This window comes from Pinus tabuliformis, chromosome 6 (genome assembly GCF_031772625.1).
Source record: "Pinus tabuliformis cultivar Carrire ecotype Pingquan chromosome 6, CPIR1, whole genome shotgun sequence".
NCBI classification, from domain to species: domain Eukaryota; kingdom Viridiplantae; phylum Streptophyta; class Pinopsida; order Pinales; family Pinaceae; genus Pinus; species Pinus tabuliformis.
The window spans coordinates 1,307,026,980-1,307,044,738 of NC_142292.1; the positions used below are offsets into that span (position 1 = coordinate 1,307,026,980).

At 38.0% G+C, this 17,759-nt stretch overlaps 1 protein-coding gene across 1 annotated transcript in view; it reads right to left on the reverse strand.

Moving 5' to 3' along the window:
• Positions 1-16,484, reverse strand: part of LOC149263414 (uncharacterized protein At4g15970-like) — a 75,186-nt gene extending 58,702 nt beyond the window's left edge. The window contains exons 1-2 of the mRNA XM_089426253.1: positions 15,906-16,484; positions 12,066-12,431 (exon numbers count right to left, since the gene is read on the reverse strand). Of these exons, the coding sequence (XP_089282379.1) occupies positions 12,066-12,431; positions 15,906-16,178 (639 nt within the window). The 5' untranslated portion in view covers positions 16,179-16,484. The remainder of the gene's footprint in view (positions 1-12,065; positions 12,432-15,905) is intronic.
• Positions 16,485-17,759: the final 1,275 nt, after the last annotated feature.

The following is a 17,759-nucleotide window of genomic DNA, read 5'->3' on the forward strand; positions in this document are numbered from 1 at the left end:
TTTATGTTTAATCACTCCACAAACTAATTTATCTCTAATCAATCCATGCTCTAGTTCTGTTAAAAAAGCAACTTGTTATATTTTTGTTAATGAAGATGAAGGTTAGGATTATAAGATATGTAACTGTACTTGTCATTAGAGTATGTTATGTTTCATTTTTAGCACATATAGCCACGTATGAAGGTTGATTTTGGATGTAAAGGCTCATATATAAAGGCGATTTTCAAATCTTGGATGTACAGCCTCATCTATAAATGATAATATTGGATTTTGAATCATTTAATCATCTATGAGAGTCAACATAGATTGGGTTTTCCTACTAAAATGCCATTTATGTGTCTCATTCTTTTTTTTCTCACAAGATGCGTTATTAACTTATTTAAATAATAATAAAATAAAATTAAAAATTTAAGTATGGGGGATTACGCAGTGCATTATATTAGATATCATTTTTGGGATTCAACTGCGTTAAGTAAGTCATTCAAACGTATGACCATTTCCATGAGAGGTAGTCGTAACTGACTAATTTCTCATGATTTTTGAATAGTTCACTTAGCACTCATTGCATCGGGTGATGCTCACAGGGGTGAAGAAGTGGGATTGAAACTAGCGAAATGTGGAGAACGAATCACATAGCATCAATCATCACTTCCGGGGCTTGCACCCGGTAACCAGGACTTCCCAGGAGGTCACCCATCCCAGAACTCCTCTGGCTCAAGCGCGCTTAACTGTGGAGTTTTTCCCACAATCAAGCCCACTTAGCTTGCTACCCCATTTGCAAAACCTTAGCAAGTATTGTGCCTCATGAACCATTCAAGTAGAGATCCCCCATACTTAAATTCAAAAAAGAGTCAAGGGATCTCTACTTGAATGGTTCATGAGGCACAATACTTGCTAAGGTTTTGCAAATGGGGTAGCAAGCTAAGTGGGCTTGATTGTGGAAAAACTCCACAGTTAAGCGCGCTTGAGCCAGAGGAGTTCTGGGATGGGTGACCTCCTGGGAAGTCCTGGTTACCGGGTGCAAGCCCCGGAAGTGATGATTGATGCTATGTGATTCGTTCTCCACATTTCGCTAGTTTCAATCCCACTTCTTCACCCCTGTGAGCATCACCCGATGCAATGAGTGCTAAGTGAACTATTCAAAAATCATGAGAAATTAGTCAGTTACGACTACCTCTCATGGAAATGGTCATACGTTTGAATGACTTACTTAACGCAGTTGAATCCCAAAAATGATATCTAATATAATGCACTGCGTAATCCCCCATACTTAAATTCAAAAAAGAGTCAAGGGATCTCTACTTGAATGGTTCATGAGGCACAATACTTGCTAAGGTTTTGCAAATGGGGTAGCAAGCTAAGTGGGCTTGATTGTGGGAAAAACTCCACAGTTAAGCGCGCTTGAGCCAGAGGAGTTCTGGGATGGGTGACCTCCTGGGAAGTCCTGGTTACCGGGTGCAAGCCCCGGAAGTGATGATTGATGCTATGTGATTCGTTCTCCACATTTCGCTAGTTTCAATCCCACTTCTTCACCCCTGTGAGCATCACCCGATGCAATGAGTGCTAAGTGAACTATTCAAAAATCATGAGAAATTAGTCAGTTACGACTACCTCTCATGGAAATGGTCATACGTTTGAATGACTTACTTAACGCAGTTGAATCCCAAAAATGATATCTAATATAATGCACTGCGTAATCCCCCATACTTAAATTCAAAAAAGAGTCAAGGGATCTCTACTTGAATGGTTCATGAGGCACAATACTTGCTAAGGTTTTGCAAATGGGGTAGCAAGCTAAGTGGGCTTGATTGTGGGAAAAACTCCACAGTTAAGCGCGCTTGAGCCAGAGGAGTTCTGGGATGGGTGACCTCCTGGGAAGTCCTGGTTACCGGGTGCAAGCCCCGGAAGTGATGATTGATGCTATGTGATTCGTTCTCCACATTTCGCTAGTTTCAATCCCACTTCTTCACCCCTGTGAGCATCACCCGATGCAATGAGTGCTAAGTGAACTATTCAAAAATCATGAGAAATTAGTCAGTTACGACTACCTCTCATGGAAATGGTCATACGTTTGAATGACTTACTTAACGCAGTTGAATCCCAAAAATGATATCTAAAATTAAAAATTACATACATACATATATATATATAGATATATGACGTTTCCATTTTTGGGGGGTCGCGTTTCCAACCATACCCGTTTCAGAAACTTCCAAACGTTTCGACGTTTCATGCAACTTAGCGTTCGAGACTAGTTCCAAAGAATTGAGGAGACGGAATCACTTAGATTAGGCATAAAATTGAAAGTAACCAAGAGCTTGCATCTCACATAGCTTTAGGTCCTATACTTCATATAGGATAGAGATTGCATATTGCAACAATTGTTCATTTGGTAACTTGGAAATTTAATCATAATTGTGCAAGTAATAAATATCCTAAGGCACCGGTCTCTAACTTAAATTCTTAAGGAATCTAATCAAAGTGTGCTTGATAATCATGCTTACCTCTTAATCCCATCCAAGTTGCTAGGCCATATTGACCACTAAAGTGTACCTGAAATTTTTTTGAAAACTCCATGCCCAAGGATGTGTCAGAGGCTTCATGTACCATCAGAGTTCACTATATCATCAAAGTTTTTTAACTCTATTTTTTCTTCTCATGTTGTACTCAAATTCCACGCCTTACGGGGATGATGTAAAGTGATGCTAGTATGATGAGTTGAGTCATGTCATAGGCCTAGGTAACTTGGGACCTTGTCATCAAGTGAGTTTACTCTAGGAAGTTTTTTTCGCTTGGTTAATTATTACGTGCTTACGGGGACTTAATAATTAATTGAGTTTTTTCCTCCAACCATAACCCCAAAGTCGGAGTGTGGCTTGATGGTGAGGCCGTGGGTGAGTCCTAGTGTCCAGAGTCATTGATATTACCATACTAGATCACTCGTAATATTTCGTGGAATTTGATTAGGTGTATAGGTCAAACTTTAAATTTTTTTAAATTCCCACAGGGCGGAAATTTGAATAAAATCTGAATGTAAAATGTAATAAGTGATGTCTAGAGAAGTTGTATGGGGTATGTGTGCTCAAAATTACACCTCTCACCCTCAACTTTCTACTTTGACACACTTTGAAGTTCTAAACCCTCAAAACCCACTTTTCATAAGTTTTGTGGAAAATGTGGCAATAAATTAACCCAACAATTAAATAAATGGAGAAAAATAAATATCCACACATGCTCAAATGATGTGGAAATGACGTGGAAATTCATCTAAAGGTCAAGGTTGTGTACCAAGTAATGTGGACTCCACATAAACCACAAATCAAACAAATCGGTTTTTCTGTGGAGAAGACAACGAGTTCCAATGACAAGATCCACAATTTGAGGAAGTTAACTCGAGCTTCAAGGAGATATCACGAGTTGACTTGAGATTGGATTAGCGTTTACTTGAGTGAGGTGGATAGTGGTCTTCTACCACTCCACTTCACTCTCCCACATGTCCCCTCATCTAATTCGAGCTCCTTCAATGGAGAAAGTAGAGTTATTTGTCTTGGGATTGTCACCATTTGCCTTGGGATTGGCTCCCAATCTTCTATGTAATAGAGTTATGGTCTCTCACACATGTATCACTGTTATTAGCTATTATGCTTGTGGAAACGTTGTTGCCTTGTACAATTTCAGAAATATCAATAGACTTTGGGGTTTCATTCATGAGGTGTTCTTCCTTTTGGAGTGTGATGAATTATTGATCATTAGTATAATTCCTTTTACTCATGCTTTAATCTAATTTGTTTCCATATGCTCTTGTAGATTTCTTAATGTAGAGCTATCTTGCATTAACATTTGATTTAGAAATATTCTCTAGGTATAGAATGCTCTAGTTGGTTTCAAATAAATCTCTAGAGTTTCTTATCATTGTTTATTTTTAAATCTATATGGAACTAATTCTTGATTGAAGTTTTGTAGAGGGAACATCTTGTTGGCATCAAAAAATCAAGCGTGAGAGGAAGCTCTCATTTGTTCTTTGAGCCTTCATAGTCTTATCTTACATAGTGGTTTTGCAGAGGTTTCGGGACATAGCTTGTACACAATCCAAGTACTTTTAAAATTAAATTACTTTTATTAAACGTTGTGCTCCAAATGCTTTCATTTCCTATTTCAAGAGCTTGATAATGGCTATGCAAAGAGGAGAGTTTACTAATACTCTTTAACTTGGCTCTTGTAAATATGATCTTGTATATATATCACATTTTCTCAACTAATTCTCCACTAATATTTGACTTGTTTTTGCAGCCTTTGGTTTCAAGTGTTTGCTAACTCATGTTGTAGCAGCTTGAAGGAATTTTCACTTGAAACATATAACAAATTGCTTGTAGGACCTTAGCACACATTTGGGGCTGCATTTTAAAAAGGTCAAGTTCATTTGAGAGTTGCACATAAAGCTAGGTCGTGGGCCTCTTAAGGCTGATTTTCCCCTTGAAATTTTCAAATTTTGAGGAGGTCTCTTTAGCTACTTTGGTTGCCAAATTTTCACATTGTACAAGGAGAATCTAGCTCATATAGTTCCAATTTTGTAAAGTTTCTCTTTCATCGTGTGGGCAGCCTTTTAAGGCCTTCTCCTCATTGTAATACCTCTAATAAAATAATCTTCTTGGGCTTGAGGGAGCTTGGGATTCATCCCTTGGTATCCCACCTCCTCATTTAGAAAGAGGATTCTTGTGGGTGGATTGATTTGCATTCAACTTTCACAATTTAGTTTATTTTGCATGCACTTTCCATTTGCTAATACTTGTTCACACATGGTAAATTTTGGAAATTAACACAACCTCAAAACTCCATTTTTTACTAAATTAAGTTTGCTACATTTTTACTTGAGCTTTGCATCCTTCATTTCATTGTTGCTTTGAGCTACAAGTTAACGCTTTACTTGAGCAAATCTTTCTTTACATGCAAGCACTTTACATTCTTGGCAAGCTTTGATTTAGTTCATTAATTCATTTCCATTATGCTTGGTAAATTGTTTCATGACTACTTGAGTACATGCTTCATTTTTGTCAACTTTTGCTACATTGTTATTTTAAATATTGTTGATATTTCCTTGGAGCATTATATTTTTATTGTCTACTTGAAACAATTTATTTTGCAAGCAACTTACTTGCATCACTTTAATTCACTTGCTCACATTAAGCTGCCATTTTTTTACTTTGAAGTCACTGGTGCAAATTTTATTTTGGGTATTTCCTCATTTATGGAAGCATTGCTATCAAGATTTCAAGAGCAAATAACTTACATGCATCTCACTTGAGCACATTTTATTGTTAATTGACATTTTATGGGTTAACCCTAACGTTGTTGAAATTAAAATATTACTTAAGGCAGGTTTCATTCCGAACTTTGGTTTTCTCAAGAGTAGGAATCTCTCTGTCTACAATGTACATAGCAAATATCTATGGTCCAAAGCTAGCAATCCTTAAGCCTTTATGCTGGAACTGTCTTGCAAGAGAGAGGGAAGGCCTCTGAAATCTCCCTAGGATCTTGGCAGGTGTTTGAAGTTGAACCTTATTACAGGAGCCCATGAGAAGAAAGGGGGTTTTGTAGGGAAAAACGATTCTATACTTGCTGAGTTTATCAAAAAGAACTGGTTGATGTGTAGCCAAAGAATGGCAACTTCACATTGAGCATCAGAAGGAAAGGAAAGGCTTTTGTAAAGGAACTATTGAACAGATTTCTAATTAGCGAAGATTGGACTGATAAACTGTTTGAATTATAATCCTTCATAATGAAGGGAGCCCATTCCAATCATAGGTCAGTGAGCCCCAGTATTTCCAGAGGTAACACCTCTTTCAGATTTGAGGACATATAGCGTGACCACCCTCACCAAGAAAATAGATATTCAAGAATGCTGGAATGTGGAACTTCCCCGATCTGGATCAAAATATTCATCCTGCACAAAAGACTGCAAAATCTGAAGGGAAATAAAATGATCAGAGCAAAAATGTCTTTTAGAACATTTTCAGTAAAAACGATAAGGTGTGAAAAGAAATGTATAGTCTCCAAGAACTTGAGGAAGAAGAATGTAATTGAGACATTGTGGATAAAGAAAAATGAATTATCAGTTAAACTAGATGAGGTTTATATAAAGGAGATTATTAGATATTTTTGGAGGCAAAAAGCAAGAATACAATGGCTTAAGGAATGGCTTAAGGAAGGGGAAACAAATACCAGTTTGTTTCATAGTCTCTCCGAGCTAGATAGCCCAGAACAGACTTCCAAAATCCCAACAACTAAAAACAGAGTAATTTAAGGGCAGACACAAATAGAATACTGCAAAGAAGCAAATATATTTTTAAAGACCTTTTAAGTTTTAACAGAACTTGGCCATTTGAATAATTTGAGACTAGAAGACATGTTTGGGAATATCCTCATACTTAATGGCTCCTATCTCCAAAGAAGACAGTCCTGAATTTTCACTTTTTATGGAAGAATGCTTCTCTACAGCCTCTTTCTGTCCTAGTCAATGGAGGCCCATCTAAATTCTTACAATAACCAGAGGTCTAAAACAGAAATGACCTTTATCTCCATGCTTGTTCAGAATCTCAAATAAAGGTAGAGATTAGGGTCTGATAAAAAACCATCTTCCAGTCCAAACCCTATTACACAACCAATTCATGGACCATACCCTTTTTGCAGGGGAGGCAAGTACTCGAGAAGAAGGAACCTAATGAGAATACCACAGATATTTAAAGAAGCAACAAAGCAGAAAATTAGTCCAGAAAATTCCAGAGAATCCAGAGAAAGATAAATGAAATTTGGGCCCAAATGGTCATATTTCCATGCCTGATCCTTTAAGGAAAAAGTCCCATCAGAAGAAGCCCTGAGACAGAGAGAAGTAAAGGGTCCCTCAAGATGCAGTGGGTGCTTGAAAGAGCTGGAACGCTGCAATTATATTTATATCTTCCCTAAGTGTGAATCGGAATATCAATTCTGGAACTTGTGAAGCAAAATTGGTAGACAGTGCTTGCCAAAGGGGGAGATGGTACAGTGACATTTTACAGAATGGAGAAGCTCCCTGAAAATCCGAGATCCTTAAAAGAAAGGTGGAATCTAATCCTGGTTTTCAACTTTTCATTATGTACTTTCCATGGAAAGACAGGAACAGCAAGTGTTTTGAAGAAAATTTTGAACAAAATTATATGAGCTGTAATACAAACAAAGCAAGCAAAATCAAGAAAGTTAAAAGAAGGTATCCTTCCTGAGTCTGAACATGAGTTAGTGAAACTTTGTAAGCTAGAGGCAATAGGTAATTTCCATAAAGGACAGAGAAAGACAGTCACGGAAGACAAACAAGTATATATATACCCATTAAGGGATGGTTTAGGGGTGACTTTGATAGTGCCTCAAAAAGAAACCGTGGAATAGTAGGATCAGGAAGAGTAATAAGAGATCATTGTGACCATGTAACGAGACTATACCACCAATTCCTAGGTAGTGATGCTAATAACAAGGCAAAATGTGAGGCAGGGATTCTGGGCATATGATGTCAAAAAGTCGTTTTTTGATGGTGATTCAAAGCTTATAATCAATCTCTTAAATGAAAAATAAACTGAGCTAGAAAGCAATTTGCTATGGTGTAAAGATGCAATAAAATTCGTTGAGAGATACAGATTTGTTCAGGTTCGGAGATCATCCAATCAAATGGCAGTCTAGATGGAAAGCCTAGAAATATCATCAAAAGGCAGTGTGTTTAAACTTTATGTCTCTAGTAGCTCCCCTTCCCCACCTTGATAGGGAATGAAGAGCAGAAGAGTGAACTCCCTGAGCACCTAGGGGCATGTGTTCCCACTCACCCCTCTCCCTCATCTCTTACTCTTGGTTACTGGCGTAGACGTTATAGAGTGCCAATTTTGAGAGATTGGGTTGGCACCAGAATCACATGGATGTACAAGCACAGACAGGCAGATAAGCCTGCCACCTTTCATAGCACTCATTTCTCATTAATTGTTGTAGATTCTTACACTGGTTGAAAGGGGAATACCACCACACTGCACAGTTTATGTTTCTTCTTCTCACTATCTTCCTCTCAGTCCTGCACAAGTATGGCCAAATCTGGTAGAAGGGTAGGACCTCACAGGAGAGCAACAGTGGCATCTGAAGTCAAATTTGCTGACTCTTTTGAGTCAAAGGAGTGGTTTTGACCCTTCATTGAACAGCAGGTATATTATGCTAGCTCCTCTGGCCCTGGTTCTCAAACGCCCGAGAAAATGTGACCTGCAGCAGGTATATTATGCTAGCTCCTCCGCCACTGGTTCTCAAATGCCCGAGAAAATGTGACCTGCCATGGATAAGGTCTACAATGTAATCTATAAATTCAGAAGGAGACTGACGGACTCAAATCAAAGGAACACTTGCAAACATGAGAAAGTTAAAGAGAAAATGATCTCTCTGCTAAAGAAAATGGTCTTTCGGTAAAGATTACTAATAAAGACCATCAGAAGGACAATCCTCTTAAGCAGACCATTAGGAAATGTCAGGAATGCTTATTTAACAATGTGGCAGGCAGGAACCTCCCGTATATATTGCAGAAGAAATTCCCTAAGGTCCAGCAAAGAAGAAGCACCCTTCAGGCACGTGAACATCAGCATAACAAACTGTCCCGGTAGTTTATAATTTCATTATGTGGTCTGTGTCTGGTCCAGTCCCATTTGAGAACTTGGTTTTCTGTAGTTTTGGATATAAATAAATATGTCTAGTTTTTTAATAAATAAATGTCTATATGTCATGGTCTGCTGGTTCTAAGTGTTCAATTCAAAAGGGTAAGTTAAAGTTTAAACCCTATTTTGGACAATTATGATAAGATATGTTGGTAGTTACAGTTATGTTGATAATATGGTTTATGATTTGAGTCAGAAGGGCAGAATGTAGAATTCCCACAAAATTCTGATCTGCTAATATGAGCAATCTGAAATAAAATTTCTTCTCACATAAACACAAAAAAATTCTACTAGATGCAGCAGAATAGGAACAGAAATAAAACACAGTCACACAATTCAAGACAGTAACTTTTTACTAGGGAACCCAATTGCGAAAGCCCTCTGCTTGATAAGAATTTTATTGATAGAAAAACTGACCGATAGATCTCTTACAAAATAATTGTTTCAATCTGAAAGACACACTTGTCTTTCCTGCTTGTTCTAAGCTTGAAACCCTTGAAAGACTGCTGATCGCTGCTGCCCTCTACCAATCTGTGCACAAGCTTCTCTTTCACACTCTTCTTCTCATAAGCTCCACACACAAACTTATGTTTCCTATTGCTTGGTCTCACCAAAACAATGATTAAACTTGTGTCTTCGTTCCTTCTTTTAAAGGCAATTTGAATGGTTAAAATTAGTGAATTTCTAATTAAGGAATTGAACTGGAGATTTTCTAGTTAACAAAAGTCAACAGAACTAGTTAATTGAATCCTCCTAAAATTTAAAAGGCTAACTCGACTTAAGCTTTCAGTTCCCAATTTAACTCACACTAGAAAATGAAGAACTTGACTTTCAATTTCAACACATCAGTTAACTGCCTCGTGCACTCCTGATTTTTAGGGAAACTCCTAAATTTTAGGAACTCGACCATGCACAAAAAGGAACTCGCCTTTGACTCCTTGAATTAAGGCACAAATCAATGAATCACTTTTCTCGCTAATTTTCAACACTCCCTCTTAGTGAGGAAGGTGTTCCTGGAAGAACCTCGTCCACCTAGATCTGTCTTCAACTCTACCAAGTTCTCCGATGTTGCAGCTGCTCCCTCTGAACTAGAAGGCTTCCCCGCTTTTTTCTGCAGAACCTATTCTGAAGACATATTCTTTCCCACCATGTTCTGTGAATCCATAATCTGCCACTATCAATGATCACAGCTCCTTTTGTGTCACTGAACTTTGGCTCACTGATCTGCCCACTAGCAGCCTTCTAGCTCCATTAAGAAGTCTGCACATCGGGTCTTCTGGATCTGCCGTGAACTAGGGCTCCATCAATCTGCCTCATAATAGTCCATGGGCCCCTTCATGCATACTCTAGTTGAGGCCTTCAAGTTGTTGCATACTGCATAAGAAAGTCACTGTTCAAAACTACGTTTGTGAACAGTGCTCAACCTTCCAGATCTGCCCTATCTTTGTGACATATTAGCTGCTACTGTCACTCTTCTTAGGGCTTTCAGATCTTCCCACATACAGTCACTCCTTGACTGATCTACAACTTCTGCAATGAGCCCTCTTATCTTTGATTTGTCAAACACCAAACCAGTGAACTAGGGCAGCAAAACCAACCCACTTGACTGCTCTTGGCTGCTCCAAAAGTCAATCCTTAGGGTATCAAAATACAACCCACTTGTTGTGACAAGTCTGCCACTTGTCCACAACACTTAGGGCAACTAGACAGCCACTAACAGGCCTCCAACACACTGTACATAGGCTGCTACAGAATTGTTGTTCAATACTCTGAACAGCCCTCATCACCTAGCATTCAATCAACATAAAACTTGGAAGCAGAATCACCAACCTGAGATCAAACCTCCTCCTTATGAGAGATGCACTTATGATGACCATTAAATCTATTCCAACTGCTCTGATACCATGTAGAATTTCCACGAAATTCAGATCTGCTAATATGAGCAATCTGAAATAAAATTTCTTCTCACATAAACACCAAATGTCTCTACTAGATGCAGCGGAATAGGAACAGAAATAAAACACAATCACACAATTCAAGACAATTATTTTTTACTAGGGAACCCAATTGGGAAAGCCCTCTGCTTGATGAGAATTTTTTTGATAGAGAAAGTGACAAATAGATCTCGTACAAAATAATTGTTTCAATCTGAAAGACACACTTGTCTTTCCTGCTTGTTCTAAGCTTGAAACCCTTGCAAGGCTGTTGATCTCTGCTGCCCTCTACCAATATATGCACACTCTTTTCTCACAAGCTCCACGCACAAACTTGTGCTTACTATTGCTTGGTCTCACCAACTTGTGCTCACCAAAACAATGATTAAACTTGTGCCTTCGTTCCTTCTTTTAAAGGCAATTCGAATGGTTAAAATTAGTGAATTTCTAATTAAGGAATTGAACTGGAGCATTTCTAGTTAATAAAAGTCAACATAACTAATCAACTAGATCCTCCTAAAATTTAGGAGGCTAACTCCACTTAAGCTTTCAGTTACCAATTTAACTCACACTAGAAAATCAGGAACTTGACTTTCAATTTCAATGCATCAGTTAACTGCGTCATGCATTCCTAATTTTTAGGGAAACTCCTAAATTTTAGGAACTCGGCCATGCACAAAAAGGAACTCGACTTTGACTCTTTGAATTAAGGCACAAATCAAGGAATCACTTTTCTCGCTAATTTTCAACATGGACAAGCGTGTATGTAATAATGGTCCTATATATGCTGTACTGGTAATTCTCAGTCTTTGGTGTTAGAATCATAAGATAATTCTCAGTCTTTGGTGTTAGAATCATAAGATAGAGGATCTACAGCAAGCTCTCCAACAAACCCTAATCCAATAAACAAGAAATAGCAACACCACAAAAGACTTCAAGAGAGTGCAACATAAGTAGAGCAAACTAGTGTAGGTGTCCTTTGGCAAAAGAATGAATAAACACACTTGAATGTGAAGATTGTACAAATGAGGGATCTGGTGTATTTATGCCACATCCTACTAGGGTTAAGGCACTAGCCCCAAGGAGAAGATTAGGCTGGCCTTACCCTAAATTACAAAAAAGTATAATAAAGAGTAATAATGATGTAACTACCCGCTAGTACTTATAGGTCGGCTAATTAAGAGCCTCAACTACCAACAATGTGGGCCGGCAGTGTGGCACGTGCCCACAAGTGAAGATTAGCCAAAAATGTCTCAACATCTGTGAGTTTATATATATAATAAAAATTTCTTTCACCATATAAGTGTGTGTATGTGTGTGTGAGAGAGAGAGAGAGAGATTTACCAAACCAGGGAATTAGAAATGCAGACAGTATATTATAATGGAAAGGCGTAGAGTAAAACTGACAAAGTAAGAGATGTACCGTAAAAACAAAATTATAACCCATCTCAAGAACAGTCTGCAGAAAATTGATTCTCCTCCACATCATCTTCAAATAGTCATCAGTCATGAAAAACTTTTCTCCAGAAAAATCAACTCCTTCAGTTTTCAGCATAAGGCAGTGAACATGAATGGACAGGCATTGATCATATGCCTTTTGATCTAATGCCACAATTACCAAATGCTTCACAAAACTACTTATTCTCTCACCACTGCGAAAGCTCTCAAGGAAAAGATCGATCATTGAGTTTGGAGTTGCCCATGCACGATTCAAGGTGGTTATTATGACTGTATTATCTGGCATAGAAGCTTTTCTTAAAATCCTTGCCAGCTCTGCATCTTCATTGCTCTGCAGTATGATACCAAGCATTAATAATTCTATTTCTTTATTTCTATTACATGCTTCTTCTCATTTCGAAAATTACATGCCATGATTAAAATTTCAGATTGAACAAATATTAACACACTTTACTGCACATAACATTGCTCTATTGAATATTCACATGTTTCAATACTCCTGTAGAGTCATTCGCATAACTAACTATTGCAGCAGATAAATATAGATAGTTCTGATGAATTGTTGGCACCAAAATCATTTTGCTAAAGATATCTGCTATAATTCAGTCATCAAAGAACTGCTTCAATGCCTAAAGAGAAATTGCATTTCTTGTTGCCCACAGGTCGTAGAATAGTTGGTGATGGAGCATACTGTTAAGGTACTTCTATGTGAAGGCCATCAGTTCAAAACTCCAAGGGTCTAACCAACAGGGAAAAAAATGCATTTTTTGTTTTATTAGCCAAAAAACACAGTTCTCTATGACTAAAAGAATCACCTGCAAACATTTCAACGAAGACCATTTCAATATTTGCATTTCCCGAAGCACAAACTCCCAAGTACTTCAATTTTCAAGAAATTTAAACAGTGAATACACTTCCTGAGGCAAAAACTCCTAGGTACTTTAATTTTCAATAAATCTAAACAGTAGAGTTCCTATAAGGCAATGACATTTGCCAATATTCTGTCATGATACACGTCCAGATTCCATATTCAATTCACCGAGCAATGCAAGCTCACTTGTTTGGTCCTGGGACTAAATTGTTGTTCTAATGGTTAATAGGTTTATTAGCATTTTTAATTTGAAATGAAGAAACTAGAAAGAGTGAAAAGTTGGCACTCCTTCAATAGACAATTTAACTATTTCAATAAGTGAAAACACCAAGTCTGATTCAACAATAACAATTTAACAGAAGGACCACCAAAATTCAGTTCAATCATAGTAGCCAAACTCATCGAGGTCAGAGAGTGAGAGTACGACCCAGACTCAGCAAAAGCTAGACAAATAATTAAAAAATACACATTTTCAGTCAAAAAAATCCCATGCCTTCTTCCTTTTAAAAGGAGTTATTACTAACAATTTGTCTGGGAAGAATTAGTAATGAGTTCCCTGATATGGTGGCATGTAAAGAAAATAAGAAGCTGTGAAAACCGAAACTCTTGAGAAGACAAGGACACGATAGACCTTCAAAGTTATTACATTTCTAATTTAAACTGAGATTCTTCAAAAGTTAAACAAAAACTGGCTACATACTGCAAGCATTGTTCATTTTCATGAAATTGTTTTGATGCTTGAATGTGAAGAAACAAAATATTATGTGCAGAATACAGTTCGGTGACTGGACATAGGCTTCTCCATGCATGTCACATACTGAGGCCTTCCTTATGCTGTGATGACAATGGTTGTGAGAAATCAGATCAATCAAGATACACAAGGCCTTTCCTCAGTGTAACCATTAAATTGTCCTTGTATGGAATTCATCTGAAAAATGGTCATGGCAGTGATCTGATTCCATCCGGTTGGATTTATGTGTAATCAATCAGTTCGGGTCCTCCATTCTTCATTCAGTGAACTTGGCTTTCTAGAATGAAGATGCAGACCTCTCAAGAAAGAAGCTTGATCCCATTTCAATTACATTGTAAGGAAAGAGATGATGGAGACCAATATAAATTCCATAAGTCAATCAGTCCAGATCCTCAATTCTTCATGGAGTGAACTTGGTTTTCTAGTTTGACGAGGCAGGTATATCGAGAAAGACACTTATTCCTATTTCAAATACATTGTAACAAAAGAGATGATGGAGACCAATATACATTCCATAAGGAAATCAGTCCAGGTCCTCCATTCTTCATGCAGTGAACTTGGCTTTCTAGGATGAAGGCGTAGGTATCTCAAGAAAGATGATTATTCCCATCCATTGTTCATTCTTTATTTGCAATAAACAAGATGACGGAGAACAATATATGTTCCATAAATCAATAAACTTTCTGAAGCAAGAAACTTACAAATGACCGAATTTGCAACGTGGATAACATCCACAGAATAGTACAGAGTAAGACTCATTAATAGTGATGCTCTTCTTCAAGCATGCAAACACCTCCTTCAATCCCAGATATGCAAACTACTCCCTCAGTCCCACCCTTTTCTTGTACCAACTCCCCCATCTTTAAACCAAACAATTAGTCCAGAAACAGGCATCAAATAACAGTAACATATGCCCAGTGGGTTTTTTGGTTCAGGGTTGCACAAGTCAAGCTTTCTGGGCATAAAAAACTTGCGAGTTACTTGTGAGCCAGAACTGACTCACAAGTACTTGAGTCAAACTTGACTTACCTGAGTATGATTCACTGGGGGTAAGGTCTGGGCTGTGTCAATTTCACCCAATTTAGGCTCCAATCTGGGTAGGGCTTGTTCTGACTCAGAAGCACTTGAATCAAACTTGACATACCTGAGTTTGTCTGACTGGGATTGAGGTTTTACTGGGCTGCGTCAATTTCACCCAGTTGAGAGCCAAGGCACCAATCTGGGTAGGGCTTGTAAGTCCGAGTTGTACACTTTCAAGTCCTAGCTGGTGATTCATACTGCGATACTTCGATGAGTCTATGGCAGACAGATTAAAAACCGTTCCCAAAAACTCCAAAGTGGGGTTGAAGAGTGGCCAGGAAGTTTGTCTGAGGTGTTTTAGTATTTACCAACCACTGACCATGCACTCCCAGGAAAGCAGTCCCCAGTACACAGTAATTCATAAAATAGCTCTGATATAATAGTTTGCAGGAAGCATTTGCAAAAAAACCAGTGCAAAATTGCACATTGTGTGTTCAACGGTGCATACATTTCAAATGATGCTCAAAAAACAACAAAGAGGCTTTGGTGTAACTGTTTGCGAGAGACATTTGCCAATAAGTTCTCACTAGTCAAATTGGCATGGATTCTGCGATTACATAACACGTGTACCAGACATATATTTATAACTAGGAACGCATAATGAGAGAGACTGTTCAGCCAACTGTTAAATTGGAGGCATTCACGTTGTCGCAGCTTGACAAAGAACTTTTGGTCTTATAGTTTGCAAAAGACATTTTGCGAAAAAGATACTCAGAAATTCAATCCACATACACATGACATGCGCACGATTTCCCAATTATATCTGCAGAAGATCAAAGAGGGTGTGGCATGAGCAGTCTCAGATTTCTATTCGGCTACCATATGTTCAGATTTCCATCTTGGTACACATTTCAGAAATCTCATAGAGTGGGTTTGCTACCCCCAACCTGTGATTTTGAGTTTCACGGATTCCCAATACACAGTTGGGCTATTTGACAAGGTCAGACCACTACTGGGATTCATTTGCCAGCAATTGGTTATGAATATACCGCTGTTTCAGTCAAATGAGGCTTTAACATACCATGACTTGCATTGCATTTTATTTTCAAATGCAACCATTTTCAGTTCCAACAAATGCAGAGAGGCTGGAGTCAGAAACTTACCAGATTATAGTCCCCAGCTCCGGTTCGGAAGTTGTAGCTGAACCTCCTCCAATTGACAGCAGAGCGTCCTAGCAGATCTATAGGCCTAGCACTCCTAGAAAGAATCACACATGGCACTGCTATGATTACCACACAGAGCAAGATCACAATAGCCTCTCTTGTTCTGAGAACAACAGGTATTGTGTCACCTCCTTCGCCCTTGCCACTGCCACGTCTAGACATTCTCCCGGATTTCTTCATCAAGCTTGAATCATGCTGCATCATTTGAGCCATAAAGCTCTTTTAATACTCAACCTTTTATTGCTTTTATGTTTCATCTGTCTTATTCTATACCTGATTTTAGCCCATTCAAAGCCTTGGAAACATTTTCTTTGGAATTACAGTCATAGTACGTTGTTTTCTCTTTCGAAACGTGTGACAACTAAGAATAGACAACAAAAAGCTGGTGTGACTAAGTCAAGGATGCTATGATGTAAACACAGACTGGCTGAGAGATATAGCAGCATTAGGGTCTTAAAGCTTAGAGCACGGGGCTGTGTAATCCCGTGCTTGTAGTTCAAATTTGATTTGGTTTATAAAGAGTACACGTATCATATACACATTGTAATGAATGAATCTTTGAGAACATTAAATTAATCTGAGTGGGATATAGGTTTTCCAACTTGCGGAACGTAATCAAGAAAATATTCCAATTTGTTATACTAAAGCACTCGATTAAATTCATTAAATCTCTTTAAAGCATTTAATTTACCCCAGGGCCAATGGGAACATTTATTTTAACCCTAATGGCAATGTAAAAAATTTACAGGTTAAGGAGATTTATAGTTATAAAATATTATATAGGGTATTATTATTTATAATTAAGATGGGTAAAAGTATGGAAATTTATGTTAAAGTATAAAAAAATTGGCCTTCATATTTTTGTAAAATTATTTATCCTACAGTCATGGACTAGTTCTTCAACTTGTCCTGACCATGAACCACACTTGTTGGTTCAAAACGCCTATCTAAAAAATTTTAATGTAATTTTTGAAATATTTTTAAGGTAAAATAATATTATTTTATAAAATTTGGACAAAACATTTTTAGAAAAATGGAAATTGGGCTAATATTGTTTTGTGAGAAAGCGTAGAAAATTAACCCTTGTAGAAGTTGGTAAATAAATTAAGTAATTGGTGTATGAGACTTCCCTCCATACATTTATGTTTTATTTATTTTGAATTTGAACATATGATCTTTTAAGATGAAACATATGTTCTTAACCATCAGTATAGATCCATGTTAATTACGGATCTAACATGAGCAGAGAGGGATCAAATTTCTTCATGTGCATACTTCTTCAAATGCAAAATACATGTAATTTTTCATTATATAAATTGTATTTTTGAATGCTATATATACGGCTCTTACTACGCAGTGATGGCTTCTTACGGCCATCACTGCGGCTCTTACTGCGCATAAGTGTTTGGCATTTCTGCGGTAGTGATCACGAGGTGTTCTTCTGTGGCACTTATCTGTGGAAACTTATCTACGGCTCTTACTGCGGCTTCTTACGGCCATCACTGTGGCTCTTACTGCGCAGAAGTGTTTGGCATTTTTGCGGCTCTTACTGCGGCTTCTTACGGCCATTTTGTATATACGGCTCTTACTGCGGCTTCTCGCAGAATGGTGAGATCTGCGGCTCACTGTGTAGATTCAATTCAGACCGCTGCGGAGAGGCCGTCTCTTCAGATACCGCCTGCGCATGGTGAGATCTGCTGCTCTTTTTTTCGTTTATAGTACTGAGAGGTCGTCTCTTCAGATACTGCCTGCGCATGGTGAGATCTGCAGCTCTTTACTGCAAAGATCTACGGA